We start from the raw sequence: 18953 nt of genomic DNA on the forward strand, positions 1-18953 counted from the left end.
ATCGCAATTTGGGTGCTTGGCGACTAACCAGTGGCATCATACCACAGTGATCACATTTTGTGACATTTTTTGCTAGTTTCCAGCAAAAAAAAAAGGCAAACAAACCCAACCCCATTGGTTAAGCTGAATTTGCTTTTATAACGGCATGACTTGACTTCGGACTGTTGTCAGATTGGATCCCGTCACGTATGACCACAATGACTTAAAAGGAATATTCTCTTCTCATTTGTGGTTGAGAATTGCAGGTCAAGAACCTACCTACGCACTCATTTGTGTGATGATGTTATGATATATGTGACATCTTTGTGGCTTTTTATGGGTGCCCAAATGTTGGTCTCCTTTTAAAGTGACATTCTCCATCTGGTCTGAAAGTCCATAGTTTCATAGAGAATATGCCAGAGATCTTTTGTACACAAAACATATGCTCCATTTCAAGACTTACCAACATAGATGACCGCGGAAACCAAATGTTGTAGGGTTTGTAATGTTCTGGATGTAGCCCACAAACTACGGTTTTTCCTGATTTGGCACATTTAATGTAGGACCACCGTCAAAATGACTGAAACATCCTGGTCTGATGTAAAAGGGATGTTCCACCTTCCTTAGATCAGGAGTTTCAAACTCGATTTCATTGAGGGCCGCATCAGGGCTGTATTTGACTCAGGGGGGCTGGAGGGACATGGCCAGGATGGGCGTGGTCAGCTCGATGTCACTCGTGTCAGGGTTGCCTGTGGTGGCCCGAATAATCTTGTCAGCGAAAACGAGCTCCCAATCTCCGTTTTTGGCTGGGATGCCCTCCTGCAACCCTCTGCCAGTGAAAACAGAGCTCCATTCTCACTGGCAGAGGGTTTCAGGAGGCCATCCCAGCCAAAAATAGAGATTGGGAGCCCGTTTTTGCTGGCAGAGGCACCGCGGGCCGGTCCTTTGCTGTTTTCAGGGGGGCCCTGTTGGCCAGATCTAAGCACCCCAGAGTCCAGATGCGGCCTGTGGGCCTTGAGTTTAAAACACCCCTGCTTTAGGTAGTTGCATTTTAGACATGTAGTCCTTGATTTACTACAGTTCACATAGTATCCATTCAAAATTACAACAGCATTGAAAACAGTGATTTATGACCATTTTTCCCACTTAATGACCGCTGTAGCGTTCGCATGGTCAAGTGATGAAAATTGAGACACTAGGCAACAGACTCGTATTTATGACGGTTGCAGTGTCCTGGTATCATGTAGTAACCACCTTTTGCGGCCTTCTGACAAGAAAAGTCAATGGGGAAGCCAGATTACTTAATAACCATACTACTAATTTAACAGCTGCAGTGATTCACTTAAAAACTGTGGCAAGAAAATGTAAAACGTTGCTTAGCAACAGAAATTTTTGATTCAATTGTGATCGTACATCGAAGACTATTTGTACATCCCTGCCAGGAATGGTTTAATACAGAAGTTTCCAAACCTGGCAACTTTTAAGACCTGTGGACTTCAAGTCCCAGTATTCTTCAGCCAGGATATGGATGGCTTGGGAATTCTGGGACTTGATGTCCACAAGTCTTAAAGTTGCCAAGCTTGGAGACTCCTAGTTTACTACAACATGAGCCTTGACACTGTGCTTTTCTTATCATAGGTCCATAGTTTTATGTGATCTAGGTGGGTACGATTTGCTTTTTTTCCTCCAAACTTAACGTTTGACTCCAAATGGCTGAAAGAATGCTGATATTAGCCAACATGTATGTAGGTCAGAAGTGAGCCATCTTTGAGGTGTGGTGTTGTAACTCACACTTTCATGTTTCTAATATTTGCAGTTCCGTGAACTGATCAAAAGTAATTTTTAAATCCATCAAAGGCAGTTTCTATATCATATCTTGCTGAAGTGAACTATCAGGAGAAGGATTGTTTTTACTCTTGTAGTTTAAATTGGCATGCTGCCCAGTCTGAAAGACTTATGGTAGCTTACAGCAATATAAAACTACAACTTAAAATGTCCATGTCAAATATTTCACTGCTTAGTTACCACACTGGCAACATCAGTGTGAGTAAATGTTGGATTTGCTGTATATTTATATATACTACCGTAGCATGCTGTTACCTAGTACTGAATACAGGTGATCCTCGACTTACAAACACAATTGAGCCCAATGTTTTTATATTGCTAAGTGAGACACTTGTTAAGTGAGTTTTGTCCCATTTTACAACCTTTCTTGCCACGCTTGCTTAAGTGAATCATTGCAGTTGTTAAGTTAGTAACAAGGTTGTTAAGTGAATCTGGTTTCCCCAGTGACTTTGCTTGTCAGAAGGTCATAAAAGGGGATCACATGACCCTGGGAACTGCAGCTGTCATAAGTGTGAATCACTTGCCAAGTGTCTGAAATTTTATCACATGACCATGGGGATGCTGCAACTGTCATAAATGTGAAAGGTCATAAGACACTTTTTTGAGCTACGGTGGCACAGTGGTTAGAATGCAGCACCGCAGGCTACTTCAGCTGCCTGCCAGCTGCCTGCAATTTGGCAGTTCGAATCTCACCAGGCTCAAGGTCGACTCAGCTTTCCATTCTTCCGAGGTGGGTAAAATGTTGTTGAGGACGGTATGCTGACTCTGTAAACTGCTTAGAGAGGGCTGGAAAGCACTGGAAAGCGGTATATAAGGGCTATTGCTATTGTTTTTTTTTCAGTGGCGTTGTCACTTTGAACGGTCACTAAATGAACTGTTTTAAGTCAAGGGCTATTCCTTATTCCTTTATAGATCATTCTTCGCTAATTTAGCCAGCTTCCATTTCTATTGAACACATTATTTTGTTATTATTTATTAAATTCATATTTATTTATTATTTAATTTATATTGCCGCGTATTCGCCCATGGCGACTCGAGGTGGTTTACACAATGTAAAACCATATTTAAAACAAAAAAATAAAAATAAAAAACAATAAAAAACTAACAAAACAATCAAATAAAATAATAAAGTTCAATTGAACAAAATCTGGAAAAAATAAAATATGCCACCCATCTCCTCCACAAGGGGACACATTCAAAGAACCCACCTTGAATGCCTTTAGAGAAATAGTTAAAACTTCGGCTGGTGTGTTTATGCCACAGCTAACAGTTTTAAGGATATGCCACACCTAACTGCAAGTTTATATTGGCACAGTTGCTAGTATTTGCGTCAGCATCTTGCCATTTGGGGAGCCACAAAATGCAAACATTGTGGTTATAACATAAAAGTTCAGATGGCATAATTCTCATTGAGAATGCCTTTGTGTTAACGATTTCTAATTTTTTATAATAGCTTGTCAGGTACTGAAAAGGGTGCTTGTATAATAAGCTGGCTTTCTCCAGATGGGGCAGAATAAGCTTAAAGCAAAAACAGTCATTGATTTAGATCAGGGATGTCAAACTCGATTTCATTGAGGGCTGCATCAGGGTTGTGTTTGACCTGGGGGAGGAGAGCAGGGGGAGCGTGGCCAGGGTGAGGGTGGCCAGCTTGATGTCACTCATGTTGGGGGCGCTTGTGGTGGCCTGAGTGCTCCACCAGCGAAAACAGGCTCTCTCAGTTTTCAGCCACTTTGGCTTCCTGCAGCCCTCTGTCAATGAAAATGGAGCTTGGGGGTGGATGCGTGCAGCCCTCCTGGCCCCATTATTGGCTACGACGGCCTCCTGCAGCCCTCTGCCCATGGCCCCCTTGAGCTCCGTTTTCTCTGGCAGAGGTACCACAGGCCGCTGTTTCCAGGGCAGCCCCCGCGGGCCAGATCCGGCCCCAGGGTCTTGCATTTGACACCTCTGATTTGGGTCATTGCTTGTCAAAGATTTTGGCTTGAGGACCCTTTACATCGGGGGTGTGCATGTGTGTCCAACCTTGGCAACTTTAAGACCTATGGACTCCAGGAATCTCTAGACCACCCCCCTTTGAAACTGTGATTTAGATGATTATTCTTAATTTTAGGGTTTTGTGAATTAGGAAAAAAAAACAACACCTTTTGTGTGTATCCCTTTGACTTGGCTAAGCAGCTTCTACTCTGCAAGCAGATCAAAGCAGACAAAATTGTATCCAGAATAACAAGTCATTAAAAATAGGATGCTAGTGAGCCTAATTAAAATTAAAGAATGTAAAAAATGTTATGTAGGAGTTGTCTAGTTAGGCATGTTCTAATTTATATGGAATGCTGTTAATTGCTTGCTGGCCTTTTGGAGTAATCTGAATAATTGTACTGAATCCTGACATTCATAGAAAGACAGGAGATAGTTTGATGTACTGGTTAAAGCATCAGGCTAGAAACCAGGAGACAGTGGGTTTGAATTCTGCCTTATGCTCAAAGCCAGCTGGTTGACCTTGGGCCAGTCACTCTCTCTCAGCCCTGGGAAGGGGACAACAGCAAAACATTTCTGAAAAACATTTCCAAGACTGGCTCAAAGATACCAAAAGAAAAGAGAAAAGAAATGAAAGACCATATCCACATAGCTTCATTTTAAATGTTCTTTACCAGTCTCCTTGATGAAGTTGTTCAGCTATACCTGGATAGGAGACCTCTGAAAATCCTGATGTAATTTATCTCAGTTCTACCTGGAAAAAACTCACTGACGTAGTATATTAATATATTACTATGTTATATATAATAAACAAGATCTGGAGATTGCTTTTAAAAAAAGTTACTAGAGAGGATACGCCAGAACAAAAAGTGCACTGATCTCATTTGGACTTTTGGTGTTTTTTTTTCCAGAATTACCTTGGCAGCCATTGGGATCATGACCATGATTGTGGGAACTACCTTGGTAGGACAGCTGCCAAATGGACAGTAAGTGGGTCTATAAGTCTAAGTGCTATTGCTATTGTAAGTCGAGATTATCTGTAATGGCAACCTTATGACCATGTGGCTTAGTGATGGAATTTCTGGTCCAAATCACTCTTGTTAAGGAGGACTACCTGTATTATTTGATTTCATTCCTTTCATGGTTGGCTGGACGGAGAATTCAATTCTACAGGTCTTAAAGTTTCCAGGTTTAAGTCCACAGGTCTTAAAGTTGCAAAGTTGTAACACACACACACACCCCTCTTATTTTAGGATTCTTTCAGGCCCGGGCTGTCCTTCTAATCTAATAGTTGATACATCTGGGCTCCTCCGTTGTTGTTTAGACGGTAAACTGAATTTGTGGTTTGGAGAATCTGCCGATGAAGAGATTCCTAAACCTGTTCCGCTTGATGTTCTGTTTTGCAGAACCAAAGACTGGCTGAGTGATCTTGTCCATCTCACCTGCTGCCGAATCCTTGTCAGGGCACTCTCTGGAAGCATTCGTTATCACAACAGGTGAGTGGAAGCACGTAGGTGCTGTAATTAGCTAAGCTCTCTTGCTGTGTTGTTGAATTAAACCCAGCCAACAGATTATGCAAATTGGATTGGATTAGTATAGCCAAGGGATCCTGAGGGTTAAGGTGCTTGCCTAGAAACCAGGAGACTGGGAGGAGTTATAATCCTGCCTTAGGCATGAGAGCTGGCTGGGTGGCTGTGGGCCATCACCAGGAGACTGGGAGTTCTAGTCCCACATATTAGGCATGACAGTGCAGCAGCTGGGTGACCTTGGACCAATCAGAAGGAGATTGTGAGTTCTAGGCATGAAAGCCATCTGGGGGATTATGGGCCTGTCACTCTCTCAGCCCAGTTTACCTCACAGGCTGTTGTGGGGAAAAGAGGAAGAGGAAGGAATACTAGATATGGTCACTGAGTTCTTACAATAAAGGTGGGATAAAATAAATGCAATAATTAAATCCTTTGGCTATCCCTGTGACATATTTCTCTTTAACAGGGTGGCTTCTGTTATTCAAAGGTTACGGCTTTCATGTTTACTTATGAGAATATTAAAGAATAGCCTTCCTCACTTACAATTCCAAAAATTTTTGAGTGGCACATGGTGATTATTTTTTTTAATTCCCCCCAGCTTTATTTAGATATTTGGTTTAATCAAAGTGCAATTCATGTTTGCCTCCCGTATTATACTACTTAATATCTTTGTTTTTTTAAATTATTGTTTTGATGGGGAAAAGCTGGAGTAAGCAGAGTCAAACTAGAGCAGTGGTCGCCAACCAAAGGGCTGGGGACCACAGGTCTGTGAAAAAAATTTGGTGATCCGCAGAGAAATGTCACCCTCAAAGCACCCCCCAAAGCAATTAATCCAGGCTATGCAGCAACACAAGGCTGCGCTGCCCACATGGCCCACGGGAACACAAGGCTTGCATCGCTTGCATTGCGAACAACATGAGGTAGTGAGGGGAGGGGGGAAAGGGTGGAGAGGGGAAAACTCGCCCCATGCGCCTGGCCTGGCCACCAGACTGCTTCTTTCTGCTTCTTCTGCTTTTGGCTGCACTCAAGGAAAGCAGCAAAAGTCTTTCTTCTCTCCCCGAAACTCTGCCAGAAATGAGTCTTTGGGACCCTGCACGGCATCCTGCTCCAAGAGGCTGCGCCATTCTGGTGGAGTTTGTGGGAGAGAAAGACAGACTTCTGCTGCTTTCCTTGCACAAAGCCAAAAGTCTCTTTCTCTCTCTCTCCCCCTGAGAAAGGAGCTGGAGACGGTATCCTGCGATCCCAAATAAAGAATGATTAATCGGTAGGAAAATGGGATGGGGGATTTTCCTGCAGACTTTTTTTAGGATTTTCCCAGAGTCTCTGATCCTCGGAATTTAAAATTATGAGTTTGGTGGTCCCTGAGATCCAAAAGGTTGGCGACCTTTGAACTAGAGCCTCTATTAATAGCTATTGATTTGAGTATTTTTCTCACTCTTTTAACTATCTTCAGTTTCCTGTGGAGTTCCTTTCTAGATGAAGTTTTGTGACAACTCTGCAGAAATTCTTAATCTTTTGGCTGCTCAAATTTTTTAGTTCTGGATGAAGGGGAAAAGATTGGGGTCCTCCAGTTGGTTCATTTCCATTCTGAAAACTTGTTTACTAAAAAAAAAAAAAAAACCCAAACCACCCAAATATACAGTTGTGACCAAGTGACCAGATGTGGCTTCAGAAGTAAAATATAACACTGTAATGTGATGTGACAACATCTAGACTTGTTTAGTGCACTGTTTCTTAAACCTAAAGTCTTCCTAGTTTGACCTTGACGATATTGAAAAAAGAAAAACCACTTGGGGGAAAAAAAGCTGTTATTCTTGAATTACAGCCCAGTCAATAGGATTTATAGACCTATACATTTAATATATAAATAAATGTTGCAGTTTGAAATCATGGGGATGTCCCAATTGCAGAAATTCCTTTTCCTATTGAGCAGTTACTCTCTGACATTCCTTTGCCTATTGTAGAGCAGGGGTGTCAAACTCAATTTCATTGAGGGCCGCATCAGGGCTGTGGTTGACCTCAGGGGGTTGGGTGGGTGTGGCCAACTGGGTGGGCGTGGCCAGCTTCACACCACTCCCCAAACTGCTGGCATGTTTCCTCTTCACATTGGGTAGATCGGGCCGAAGCCACGCGGGTTGGCCCTTTACATTTTCCAGGACAGCCCTGTGGGCCAGATCCAACTACATAACGGGCCAGATCCTGCCCACGGGCCTTGTGTTTGCCACTCCTGTTGTAGAGACTCAGGTGTATTGTGGCACCTCCTGGGCCTCTGCAGAGGATTCTCGTGTGATGCTACAATGGAATGACGGTGATGCCTGTCCGCTGATTCTATCTCACTACACAGACAGTCCTCAAGCCTGACCATTGCAGTCATAACTTGTGATGGTCATAAATTGGATCATTGACACTACCAACCCAATTTTTTGAACTTTTTGTACAATAGCTATTAACCATATCACCTTGGTTGTTAAGCAAACCCATTATTAAGTGAAGGCTGCAACCATTAAGCGAATCTATGGGTGCGGTTTTGCCCAAAACTGGAAATACGTGCCGCTTTTTGGCAAAACAGTCATAAACCATGGCCACGTGACCATGGGATGCTGCAAGTGGTTGTAAATTCAGTCTGATTATATAGTCATGTGATTTTGGGAAAGGGCCAACTATTAGAACTTACAATCTAGGTCGTAGGCACCCCAGTGCGTCCATTGCAACTTTTGCCTTGTTATAACAGAATAATAGAGTTGGAAGGGACCTTGGAGGTCTTCTAGTCCAATTCCCTGCTCAAGCAGGAAACCCTGAAATACCATTTCAAATGGTTATCCAATCTCTTCTTAAAAGCTTCCAGTGTTGGAGCATTTACAACTTGTAGAGGCAAGTTGTTCCACTGATTAATTGTTTTGACTGTCAGGAAATTTCTTCTTATTTCTAGGTTGCTTCACTCCTTGATTAGTTTCCACCCATTGCTTCTTGTCCTGCCCTCAGGTGCTTTGGAGAATAGCTTGACTCCCTCTTCTTTATGGCAGCCCCTGAGATATCGGAACACTGGTATCATGTTACCCTTAGACCTTCTGTTAATTAAACCAGGCATACCCAATTCCTGCAACCATCTTTGTATGTTTTAGCCTCCAGTTCCCTAATCTTCTTGTCTGTTCTGCTTGCAGAGGAGACAGTGAAAATCCAACCTCTTTGTATCCTCACCTTCACCCTAACCCTAACCTTTTAACAGTCACTAAACAACCATTCATAAGTCAAGGACTACCTATAGTTGAATATGGGAGCTTTCAATTTGGTATTTCTGTGTCTTGGGAGAACCCATTTCACGCCTCCGGTGATAGGTTAGCGAAATGAGAGAGAAAGTTAATTCCTCAGCAATGATAGTTGGGGCAAAAGAGACATTCAGAAGAACCTGTGGTGTACTACTTCATTGAAGGTATAAGCAGGTGATGTAAAAGATTGTTTTTGGCAGTGGCTCTATATTATTACATATTCTTAGCGATGGACCGGGCTGTTTCAGAACTTGTCCTGAAAAATTCCCTCTTCGCTGCTGCATTGGATTACAGGTAGTCCTTGACTTAACAACCATTCGCTTAGTGACCGTTTGAAGTTACCATAGCACTGAAAAAAATGACCTCTGTTTACAGTTATGACCTTTGCAGCATCTTTATGGTCAAGTGGTCAAACTATGGATGCTTGGCACTGGCATGAATTTATGTTGCAGTGTCCAGGGGTCATGTGATCACCTTTTGCAATCTCCTGACAACGGGGAAGCCAGATTCACTTTAACTGTTGCGACTATCTGCAGTGATTCACATAACAACTATAGCAAGAAAACGGGGCACAACTCTCTTGCTTAACAACAAAAATTCGTAAGTCAAGGACGACCTGTACCTGAACAGCTCAATCAGAACTTCTTTCTTTAACAATATATCTAGTTACAGTTCACCTTCATTATAAAAGGAAATACATCTGTATCTTTCTTTTGGTGGCTATCACTTGCTGAACAGGTTTAGTTTAGTTTAATTTACTTTATTGTCATTGCACAATTGACAATGAAATTAAATACCATCTTCAGTGTACATTATGACTATAAAAATAAACACAAACACACATCCTTCACATTCTATACATTGAATTGAAAAACTCCTGATACTGCATTAATATTGCACTATACAGTAGAATTCAATAGAGTTTATTTATTAATCTGTTGTTTGTTATTTATTGGCTTAAATCTTGTCTTTCCTCTAAGAGTTTAAGGTGACATACATAAACTTCCTCCTCTAGTTTCTCTCCCCCGCCCCCCAAAGTCACTGAAATTCTCATTCTTGGTACTGGTTGGACTTGCCGGTTAGAATCCGGTTATCTAAAATTTCATGAAATTATTATTTATGTATTCTGAGAAGTGGAAAGAAAAGTTGTACATCATCAAAGTGAACTCATTTACTTTCTTCAAATTTTTCTTTTCACAGGAAAAGCATTAGAAACTACTTAAAACATGAAAAATGACACTTTTCTTTTTTAAGTGAGCAGTAGCAGTGGAATCCTCAAATGTAGAGGAGTTATGGGATGGCTGTTTTACTACACTGTTGCGAATCACATGTCCTGTCATTGCAGGGAGAACCGACCCCAGAAGGGTGGAATTTGTGTAGCCAATCACACGTCTCCGATAGATGTTATAATCTTGACAAATGATGGCTGTTATGCAATGGTATGTCACAATATCTTGTCACTGCAAACTTAATAGAAAATCGACAACTCTTAATCATTTACTGGTTTCCAAGAATTGCGCAGAATTGAGGGGAAAATATGGGGAAAAAGGGAGTGATGCTTAAATAAATTATGTAAAGGAAATGTAGCAATGATATGAAATATACCACTTTGTGTTTTTATTTGCTGGCCAATTTGGGTAGAAATATTTGACTCTTTATTTTATATTTAGCAACTGTCAGCGTGCCTTGCGAATTGTTCAGACTGCCCTGATTACAGTTTAACATTTTTATACAAACGAAATTGAGGTGGTAGCATCAGTTGTAAGGAGTGTGGAATTTAATTAGAGCACTATATGCAAATTCTAAGGATTTTATCATTGAAAGTGATTAACAGATTGATCAGTTGAGTTCTATGTGTTCCTTTTAATTATTCTGTCTTAAGTAGATGTAGGGAGTTGGAGAAATTTTGGGATCATGTGACCATCGGGAATGTTATGATGGTCATATGTGCGAAGACCATAGTGCCATTATAACATGAAATGGTCACTAAATGAAAAAAACACACACAGGTCAACTCAAAGTGGGGAAACATCTAATCTTCCTGCCTCCTATTTATTCCACAACGATCCCATTTATTGTCTCCAGAGCTTCCCAGATGAGGCAGCTCCAAATGTTACAACTTTCTCTAAATTGGGTGCCTTCAAGTATAGTACAGGCAGTTCTCAACTTACGACCACAAACAATTGAGCTCAACATTTCTGTTGCTAAGCCAGTTGTTAAGTGAGTTTTGCCGCATTTTACCACCTTTTTAACCATAATTTTTAAATTGCAGTTGTTAAGTTAGTAATACAGTTGTTGAATGAATCTGGCTTCCCCATTGAATTTACTTGTGTGATGGTCATAAAAGGGGATCTCATGATTCCGGGACATTGCAACTGTCATGAATACATGCCAGTTGCCAAGCATCCAAATTTGATCACGTGACCATGGCGAGACTGCAATGGTTGTAAGTATGAAAAATGATTGTCACTTTTTTCCAGTGTTGTTCTAACTTAGAACGGTCACTAAGGTTGTAAGTTGAAGACTACCTGTAATGTAGCTGTACTTCTTAAGGAGTTGAAGAAACTTGTGCTATTTAATTGCCATTTTTATTTATTTGTTCCTTTTTGTTTTTGTTTGGTATGGATGAATTTCCAGGTTGGACAGGCTCATGGAGGTTTGATGGGTGTCATTCAGAGAGCCACAGTTAAGGCCTCTCCTCATGTATGGTTTGAGCGTTCGGAAATGAAAGATCGCCACCTGGTGACAAAAAGGTAAAGAGTTTATTTCCTCCCTCCCTCCCTGCTAATCCGTCAAACTCAGAAAATGCTCTCAGGAAGCCCAGGGAAAGGTTGCGAAGGACATGTTAGACTGCCCATTTTGAAGTGCTAAAAAAAAGGAATTTTGGAAAAGGGCAGGGGTGTCAAACTCGATTTCATTGAGGGCCACATCAGGGTTGTGTTTGACTTCGGGGGCAGGAGGTATGTGGCCAGAGTAGGTGTGGCCAGCTCGACGTCACTTGTGTCCAAGGTGCCCGAGTGCTCTGCCAGCGAAAGAGGGCTCCCAAGCTCTGTTTATGGCTGCGATGGCCTCCTGCAATCCTCTGCCAGTGAAAACGGAGCTTGGGAGGGGGCCGTGTGCTACCCTCCCAAGCTCCATTTTACCTGGCAGAGGCACTTCAGGGGCCAGTCCTTCACTGTTTCCAGGGCAGCCCTGTGGGCCAGATTTAAGCACCCCGCAAGCTGGATCTGGCCCCCAGGCCTTGAGTTTGACACCCCTGGAATAGGGGAATAAAGGCTAAAACATATGAAGAATGATTGGGTGTAAGTCCTGGGTATAGGAATTGGGCCTAGTTTAATGAAAATAAAGTCTAGGGGTGCCATGAAAACAGTCTCCCAATATCTAAGCAACTGCCACAGAGAAGAGCAAGTGAACCTATTTTCCAAATACCTGAAGGCAGAACAACAAGATGGAAACTAATCAAGCAGAGCTCCAACCTTGAAATAAGGAGGTATTTCCTGACAGTGAGAATAATTAATCAGTAGAATGGCTTCCCACCAAAAGTTGTGGATGCTCCATCACTGGAGGTTTTCAAGAAGATCAATTTGTCTGAAATGGATTTTCTGCTTGGGCAGAGGGTTGGACTGGAAGACCTCCAAGGTCCCTTCCAACTCTGTTATTCTGATTTCTCATTCTGTGTTATGGTAAACAGCAGCCACGAGTCTCATCTCTTTGCTTCTAATATTGTAATTTCTAGTTCTCATCCTGGTTATAACTCAAGAACTATATTAATCTCCCAAATTAAGAGTTATATGTTGGACTTCATTTTGTAACTTGCATTCTCTCTCTCTGTCTGCCTTGTATGGAAATTGAAAGGCAGGAAGAAGAAATTGGAACGGGCTGGGGTCTCTTGATTGTTGAATTATGAAAGTCTCTCCTGTATTCTCAGGGAATGCCTAATATATTTCTCACATTTTTTTTTAGACTAAGGGAACACATTTCTAACAAGGACAAATTGCCCATCCTAATATTTCCAGAAGGTAAAATCCAAAGACCAGAACGTACATTTCTCCTCCACATCTTTCTGGGTGGTTGTTTATAATCAAGTCTGGGTGAATGATTTCCCCCCTTCATATGCACGCCTTAATGTTATGCGATCACTTGTGCTTTGGAGAAAGAAAAGATTGGGGGAAGGGGAATATTTGCAGCTTTTTAGAGGCAAGGATAAAATTAAAACATTTATCTGTCGGTTTTTCACAAAAGGGGGCAAAAACTGATATCAACTATGAGGAACTAACTCAGCATCCTAGTAGTGTTATATTTGATCTTGTGCTTGCTGTCCCTTCACTGGATATTGGCAGGTTAGCATGAGTTCAGTTTAGAAGTTCATATAGAGGTATGGAGAATTTCAAACTAGGTAGAAGAGTGGAATACAAATGCATGCAACCTTCCTTCCTTCCTTCCTTCCTTCCTTCCTTCCTTCCTTCCTTCCTTCCTTCCTTCCTCCCTCCCTCCCTCCCTCCCTCCCTCCCTCCCTCCCTCCCCCCTCCCTCCCTCTCCTCCACACCTTCAGTTAGTGGTCCAGAGGAAAACTGAATTTGTGTTTGTTTGAACTCCATTCTGCATGATGCAGCATCTCGAGAGAAGCTAGGTCTCAAATTATGCCATTAATTATTTACATATATTTTGACATGAAGCACTTGTTTATCTCGTTTTCTCTTTCTCTCTCTCTCTCTCTTGTCCAGGCACCTGCATAAACAATACTTCAGTTATGATGTTCAAAAAGGGGAGCTTTGAAATAGGAGCCACCATCTATCCTGTAGCAATCAAGGTATGTGAAGAGAATAAGGAGGATGACCAGGAGGGAAATATGCAGGCTGAAGGATAAAACAGTTTGAAAGTTAGGAATGTCCAGATAAAGTTTGGAAGTGACTTAGACGGTATCTCCCTAATTCATTGAAATGTAAGGAGGAGGAAGAGGTACTGCACAATCAGACTTGCAAGATTCCGTTATTGTAGCCAATCTCAATAGCAAAAGCTCTTAGACTTATATACCATTTCACAGTGCTTTACAGTCTTCTCTAAGCGGTTTACAGAGTCAGCCTCTTGCCCCCAACAATCTGGGTCCTCATTTTACCTACCTTGGAAGGGTGGAAGGCTGAGTCAACCTTGTGCCTGGTGAGATTCGATCTGCCAAATTGCAGGCAGTCGGCAGGCAGCAGAAGTAGCCTGCAGTACTGCACTCTAACCACTGCACCACCTTGGCTCTATCTTAGTCCTCCTGTGGAGTTCATTTCTTCATCTAGTCTACCTGCCTACATGGGATTTTTAGAAGAACTGCCTCTCTCGCCTATTACATCTACCTAGTGCACCAGGAATGCAAGGCTTGCTACGGGTCCTGTCAATCTCATTTATACTCTATGGCTTGTTAGTGTTGGTGGGAGGAGTGATCTTGCAGGTTCAAGGAGCTGCCAGACATGCTTATAGTAAACAGCCCAACCAAAGTACCTCCAAGACCACCCCCACCAACAGTGACAGGGCAAGCCACTAGAATATAAAATGAGAGCAAACCCCTTTCTTTTGCTAGCACTGATGATATTACTAGCTTGGGTAATGAAACGTCAGCAAGAAAAACAACCAAGCTTACAGAGCACCAAAGACCCCTTAGCTATTTGTTTATTTCTCAAGCACACAGTTCAGAAGTGCTGTAGTTGTCGTGTTGGTGGACGTGTTATGGAGCAGCTTCTTATATGATGGCATTGAGTATACGTTGGACCCTTCAAGCTCTCCTTTCTGTTGCAGTATGACCCACGGTTTGGTGACGCCTTCTGGAACAGCAGCAAGTATAACATTGTGAGTTACCTCCTGCGAATTATGACTAGCTGGGCCATTGTGTGCCAGGTGTGGTACCTGCCACCCGTGACAAGAAAGGTATGTCCCATTTCTGTTGTTGAGGGTCACGACAGCTTATGAGAGTGACCCATCCAGAAACCTTTCTGCTTTCTGAGCTCTACTTTCTCTTGGCTGCGAATTACTTTTTTGCTATCGCATCAATAATTGGATTATATCGTCTTTTGTTCATTTATATATAGGAAGGAGAAGATGCTGTTGAATTTGCCAACCGGGTGAAATCTGCTATTGCTCTCCAAGGAGGCCTTACCGAATTACCCTGGTAAGGAAAAAGATTCTGCTGTTTTAATGGAAAACAAAGAAGTTTTAGAGAAGGAGTGATGCCCTTACCCTGGGTTGGACAGCCTTTTCTGGATCAACTTTACTGTTTAAAAAAACATTCTTGATCTTGGGACAGTGATGATAATTACACCAGTAGAAGGATGGGATGAAACTTTTCATGCAAATCTCCCTCTGCCATCCAATTATTTGTGGGTTTGGCTACAATTATAAATTAGAAATTTAGAAATGCAGATACATACATAGTATGTACAGTATTTACCCAACTTTACTTTAACCCAGCAAGCAATATTTGTGTATCATAAATTGACCATTTCTGAGTTGAGTGGAACAATCCAGAGATGCTTTGGAGGATGTAAAATGAGGAGATCATAAATCAAGATTGCTTACAGATAGAAGGATATTAATCTAGTGATCTGAATGACACTGTCAAGAAACTTCGTATTTTCTGTATCATTCTTAAGAAGCCTTTATTTAACATTCACATTTAGTTGATTTTAGGTATGAAGCACAGGCATTTTTATTCAGAAACACTCCCAGAATAACAGACTTGCAGAGTAAATAAGGCATTTAAGATTTGTAAGTGAAACTTAACATATTAGACAATTGCAAGTTGCGTTACTATACAAATGATTGCAATAGCAATAGCACATAGACTTATATATCGCTTTATAGTGCTTTACATCCCCCTCTAAGCGGTTTACAGAGTCAGCATATTGCCCCCAATCATCTGGGTCTTCATTTTACCCACCTCGGAAGGATGGAAGGTTGAGTCAACCTTGAGTCGGTCAGGATCGAACTGTTAGGAAATGGGCAGAATCAGCCTGCAATAATGCATTCTAACCCCTGTGCCATCACGGCTCTTAAAGTTTCAATAATGATGTCATATTGGTGTAAACAAAGTAATTCTATATTTCCTGGACTTCGGGGAAAACCAGACAGGTCCTCTGACTGTATGGTCTGGTAAAGCTGGACTTTACTGTACAGGTAGTCCTTGACTTACAACCATTTGTTTAGTTACCATTCAAAATTACAACAGCACTGAATAAACTGACTTAGGACTATTTTTCACACTTATGACCGCTGCAACATCTCTAGGGTCATGTGATCAATGACATATATTCATGACAGTTGTAGTGTCCTTGGGATTGTATGTTTACTTTTTTTGACCTTGCGATAAGGTCATTGGGGAAGCCAGATTCACTTAACAACCTTGTTACTAACTTAACAACTGAATCAAGAAAGGTCATAAAATGGGGCAGATCTATGTCTCTGTGTCTCATCCATCCATCCATCTACCCACCCATTCATCCATGTCTGCCTTTTCTATTTCTGTCTGTCTGTCTCTGTATAGTCTGTCTGTCTATATCTATCACTGTCTTTATCATCTGTCTGTCTATCTGTCTGTCTATCTCTATCTATCTATCTAATCCATCCATCCATCCATCCATCATCCATCTTCTACCGGTAGTCATCTGGCTATCATCCATCTATTTATCATCCATTTATCTTTCATCCAACTATTTATAGTCTGTCTAATTTATATGCCGCTAATCTCAGTAGCCAAAGCATACCGGGAAGCCATCTTCTTTTGCAATAATTGCAGTTACTGAACACTCCTCTCGGGTAGCCTGGCATCACAACAAATGGCAGTAGACTCGTACAGATGTGACCAAACTGGAGATGGATGATCGACATCTTAGCTAGACTTGCCTTCTTCATAGAGTTGTGACGCCAACCAAACCTCCTCAATAGCATATTGTTTTAGGTAGATGACCGTATTTCATTGCTTTTCCCTTTCATTCTTTTAAGGGATGGAGGATTGAAAAGAGCCAAAGTGAAGGAAACTTTTAAGGAAGAGGAGCAGAAAAACTACAGCAAGGTCATCATAGGAAACGGAACACCATCAAATGGCACAAAAAACTCGGGCTGAGCTCTCAGCGGATGTGTCTCATATTTGTTCACTGTCAGAAAGGGTGGATTTTCCCCTATAGTAAATAAATAAGAAAACTTAAAGCGTGGGCAATTCAAAAAGAGAAAAAAAACCAACGATAAGCATTTTTCTTGCTTTTCTGATGCTCACCAGTGAATTCCACTCTTGGTGTCTGGAAAACCAGCTTGAATCAGAATCAAAAATCCCAGTAGCTAAAATGGGTGCAATTCCTGTCCAAAGGGAATGTATGTAACGATGTTAAAAATCAAGTTATTTAATTGTACAAATAATGGTTCTATCTTTTTAAGTGATTGGAGAATGTTTGAACAAATAGTTTTCCCTGGCTACACTGGGCTGTTGTGTGTTTGTTTGAATAGATGGTCAGGCATTTCCAAACTCATTTTGCTGAGTTGTGTTTTTGTTGCTGGTATTGGTAATGAAATGTTCATGGGAAGGAATAAATCATAGGAATAATTAAGAGTGTGCTTAGAAGTTGGAGTGAGAAACTTATAATTCCCTCCCCATAGCTGTTTTTCAAAAGATGCTTCTAAAACTGAACAATTCTTTGCTTTTCATCTTGCCTAAAAAGAAAATGGGGACTTAACAAGCTCCAGGCTGCAGATCTATCTGCTCCCTTGATTAGTAAAATATTAAAAGATGGATAGAATATGCCTACATACATGTAATACCAGTCAAAAGAAATATTGAATGCAATGCTTTTCTTTCCTGGATTGTGTTGGCAGCCTTTATGTATATTTGTCACTTACTGTTTGAGAAATATGACTTGTTGCCTTACTGTACATTGAAATAAATTCTATATTTCTAACTAGCAGTAACTTTGTTTTTTCCTAGGATTGAGCTTATGTGTCCGTACAAAAAGTTTGTGTGATGTGTGTGATTGTGTGAACTGGTGACTTACAACCAGTGATATCCGTAGGGGGTCTGAAACAAGATGAGATGGCATTGTCTGTAAACAGGTTAAATCTCAAATAACCAAAAGCTACTCCCTTTGTATTGTCCATGTTGTTGTTTCTAATGGCTCTGAAAAGTTCTGTGCCCTTTGGTTTATAGATATAGTAATGTAGATTGTTGTGATCGTCCTCTATTTTTTTTTAATCTGTTGTCTGTTACTTATGTCTCTTCCCTGCCTTCTGCCCCATTTTGCCAATTAACTGTTTTGATTTTTGATAAATAAACCTCTTTTTGGGTAGCTGAGTGGCATGTGTTCTTCTGCTTTTCTGGATATAAGGAGACTGTTGGATACAAACTGAACTGGAAATTCAATGATTTACCAATTTCTAGACACCTAACAGAATCGCAGTTCCAAACATTTATGCTTACTATGGAATGAGTGCTCTGGAGGTACTCTTCTCAACAGTTAGTTGTATAACTCAATGGTTGGGTCCTGTCCAGAAATCAAACTGGGTGTGGCATCTGTGCAGCAGCTCATCTTAATGTTTGAAGATGGCCATCAACTATAAGGCTGGCTCTTTTCCAGGTTAAATATAGCCAACTCCTTTGGCCTTCAGCAGCATCAGCATCTGGAACTGCTGGCTAGGATGAACACTGCGTGATGTCAACCTTCTGCTACGGTTATTGTGAAGGTGGGGAAGGTAGCTCTATTGCTTCAGACATCTTTCCAACTTTTAACCAATTACCTCTGCGTTCTATGGATGCTACTGTCAGTTAAAATAATTGGTACCCGTTTTGCTGCATCCCACTGTTCCTCCTCAGCGTTAATGGGGAATTTTCCCCCACTGACTTCCCTAGGAGAAATGAAAATTACACAGTTGAAAGATAATCATTGAACCCTGTAGATGAATCTTTCCATTTTGTTCCATCTTGTTGGAAAAAACCAAGCTTTGTTCATCAAACAGATGTCGAGATTCTAGGAAAATTGAAGAGAAAAGCAACCAGGATGATGAGGGGACTGGAGGCTAAAACATAGGAAGAATGATTACAGGAACTGAGCATGATTAGTAAAGAGAAGGACCAGGGGAGACATGATAGCAGTCTTCCGATATTTGAGGGGCTGCCACAGAGAGCAAAGGGTCAAGCTCTTTTCCAAGGCACCTGAAGGCCAGACAAGGAATAATGGATGGAAACTGATCAAGGAGGGATTCAACCTGGAAATAAGGAATTTTCTGACAACAATCAATCAACGGAACAAAAATTGCCTTCAGAAGTTGTGGGAGCTTCATCACTGGAGCTTTCAAGAAGAGATTGGACTGCCATTTGTCAGAAATGGTGTAGGGTCTCCTGCTT

General features: G+C 41.4%; 1 protein-coding gene across 1 annotated transcript in view; it reads left to right on the forward strand.

Annotated features, from left to right (window-relative positions):
• Positions 1-17514, forward strand: part of GPAT3 (glycerol-3-phosphate acyltransferase 3) — a 30511-nt gene extending 12997 nt beyond the window's left edge. Inside the window, exons 4-12 of the mRNA XM_026687142.2 lie at positions 4707-4781; positions 5202-5291; positions 9933-10026; positions 11225-11340; positions 12551-12606; positions 13312-13397; positions 14369-14497; positions 14659-14738; positions 16568-17514. Of these exons, the coding sequence (XP_026542927.1) occupies positions 4707-4781; positions 5202-5291; positions 9933-10026; positions 11225-11340; positions 12551-12606; positions 13312-13397; positions 14369-14497; positions 14659-14738; positions 16568-16688 (847 nt within the window). The 3' untranslated portion in view covers positions 16689-17514. The remainder of the gene's footprint in view (positions 1-4706; positions 4782-5201; positions 5292-9932; positions 10027-11224; positions 11341-12550; positions 12607-13311; positions 13398-14368; positions 14498-14658; positions 14739-16567) is intronic.
• Positions 17515-18953: the final 1439 nt, after the last annotated feature.

Source organism: Notechis scutatus, chromosome 4 (genome assembly GCF_049901735.1).
Source record: "Notechis scutatus isolate UNSWTSFEM ecotype Mainland chromosome 4, rNotScu1.2, whole genome shotgun sequence".
In the NCBI taxonomy this organism is placed as follows: domain Eukaryota; kingdom Metazoa; phylum Chordata; class Lepidosauria; order Squamata; family Elapidae; genus Notechis; species Notechis scutatus.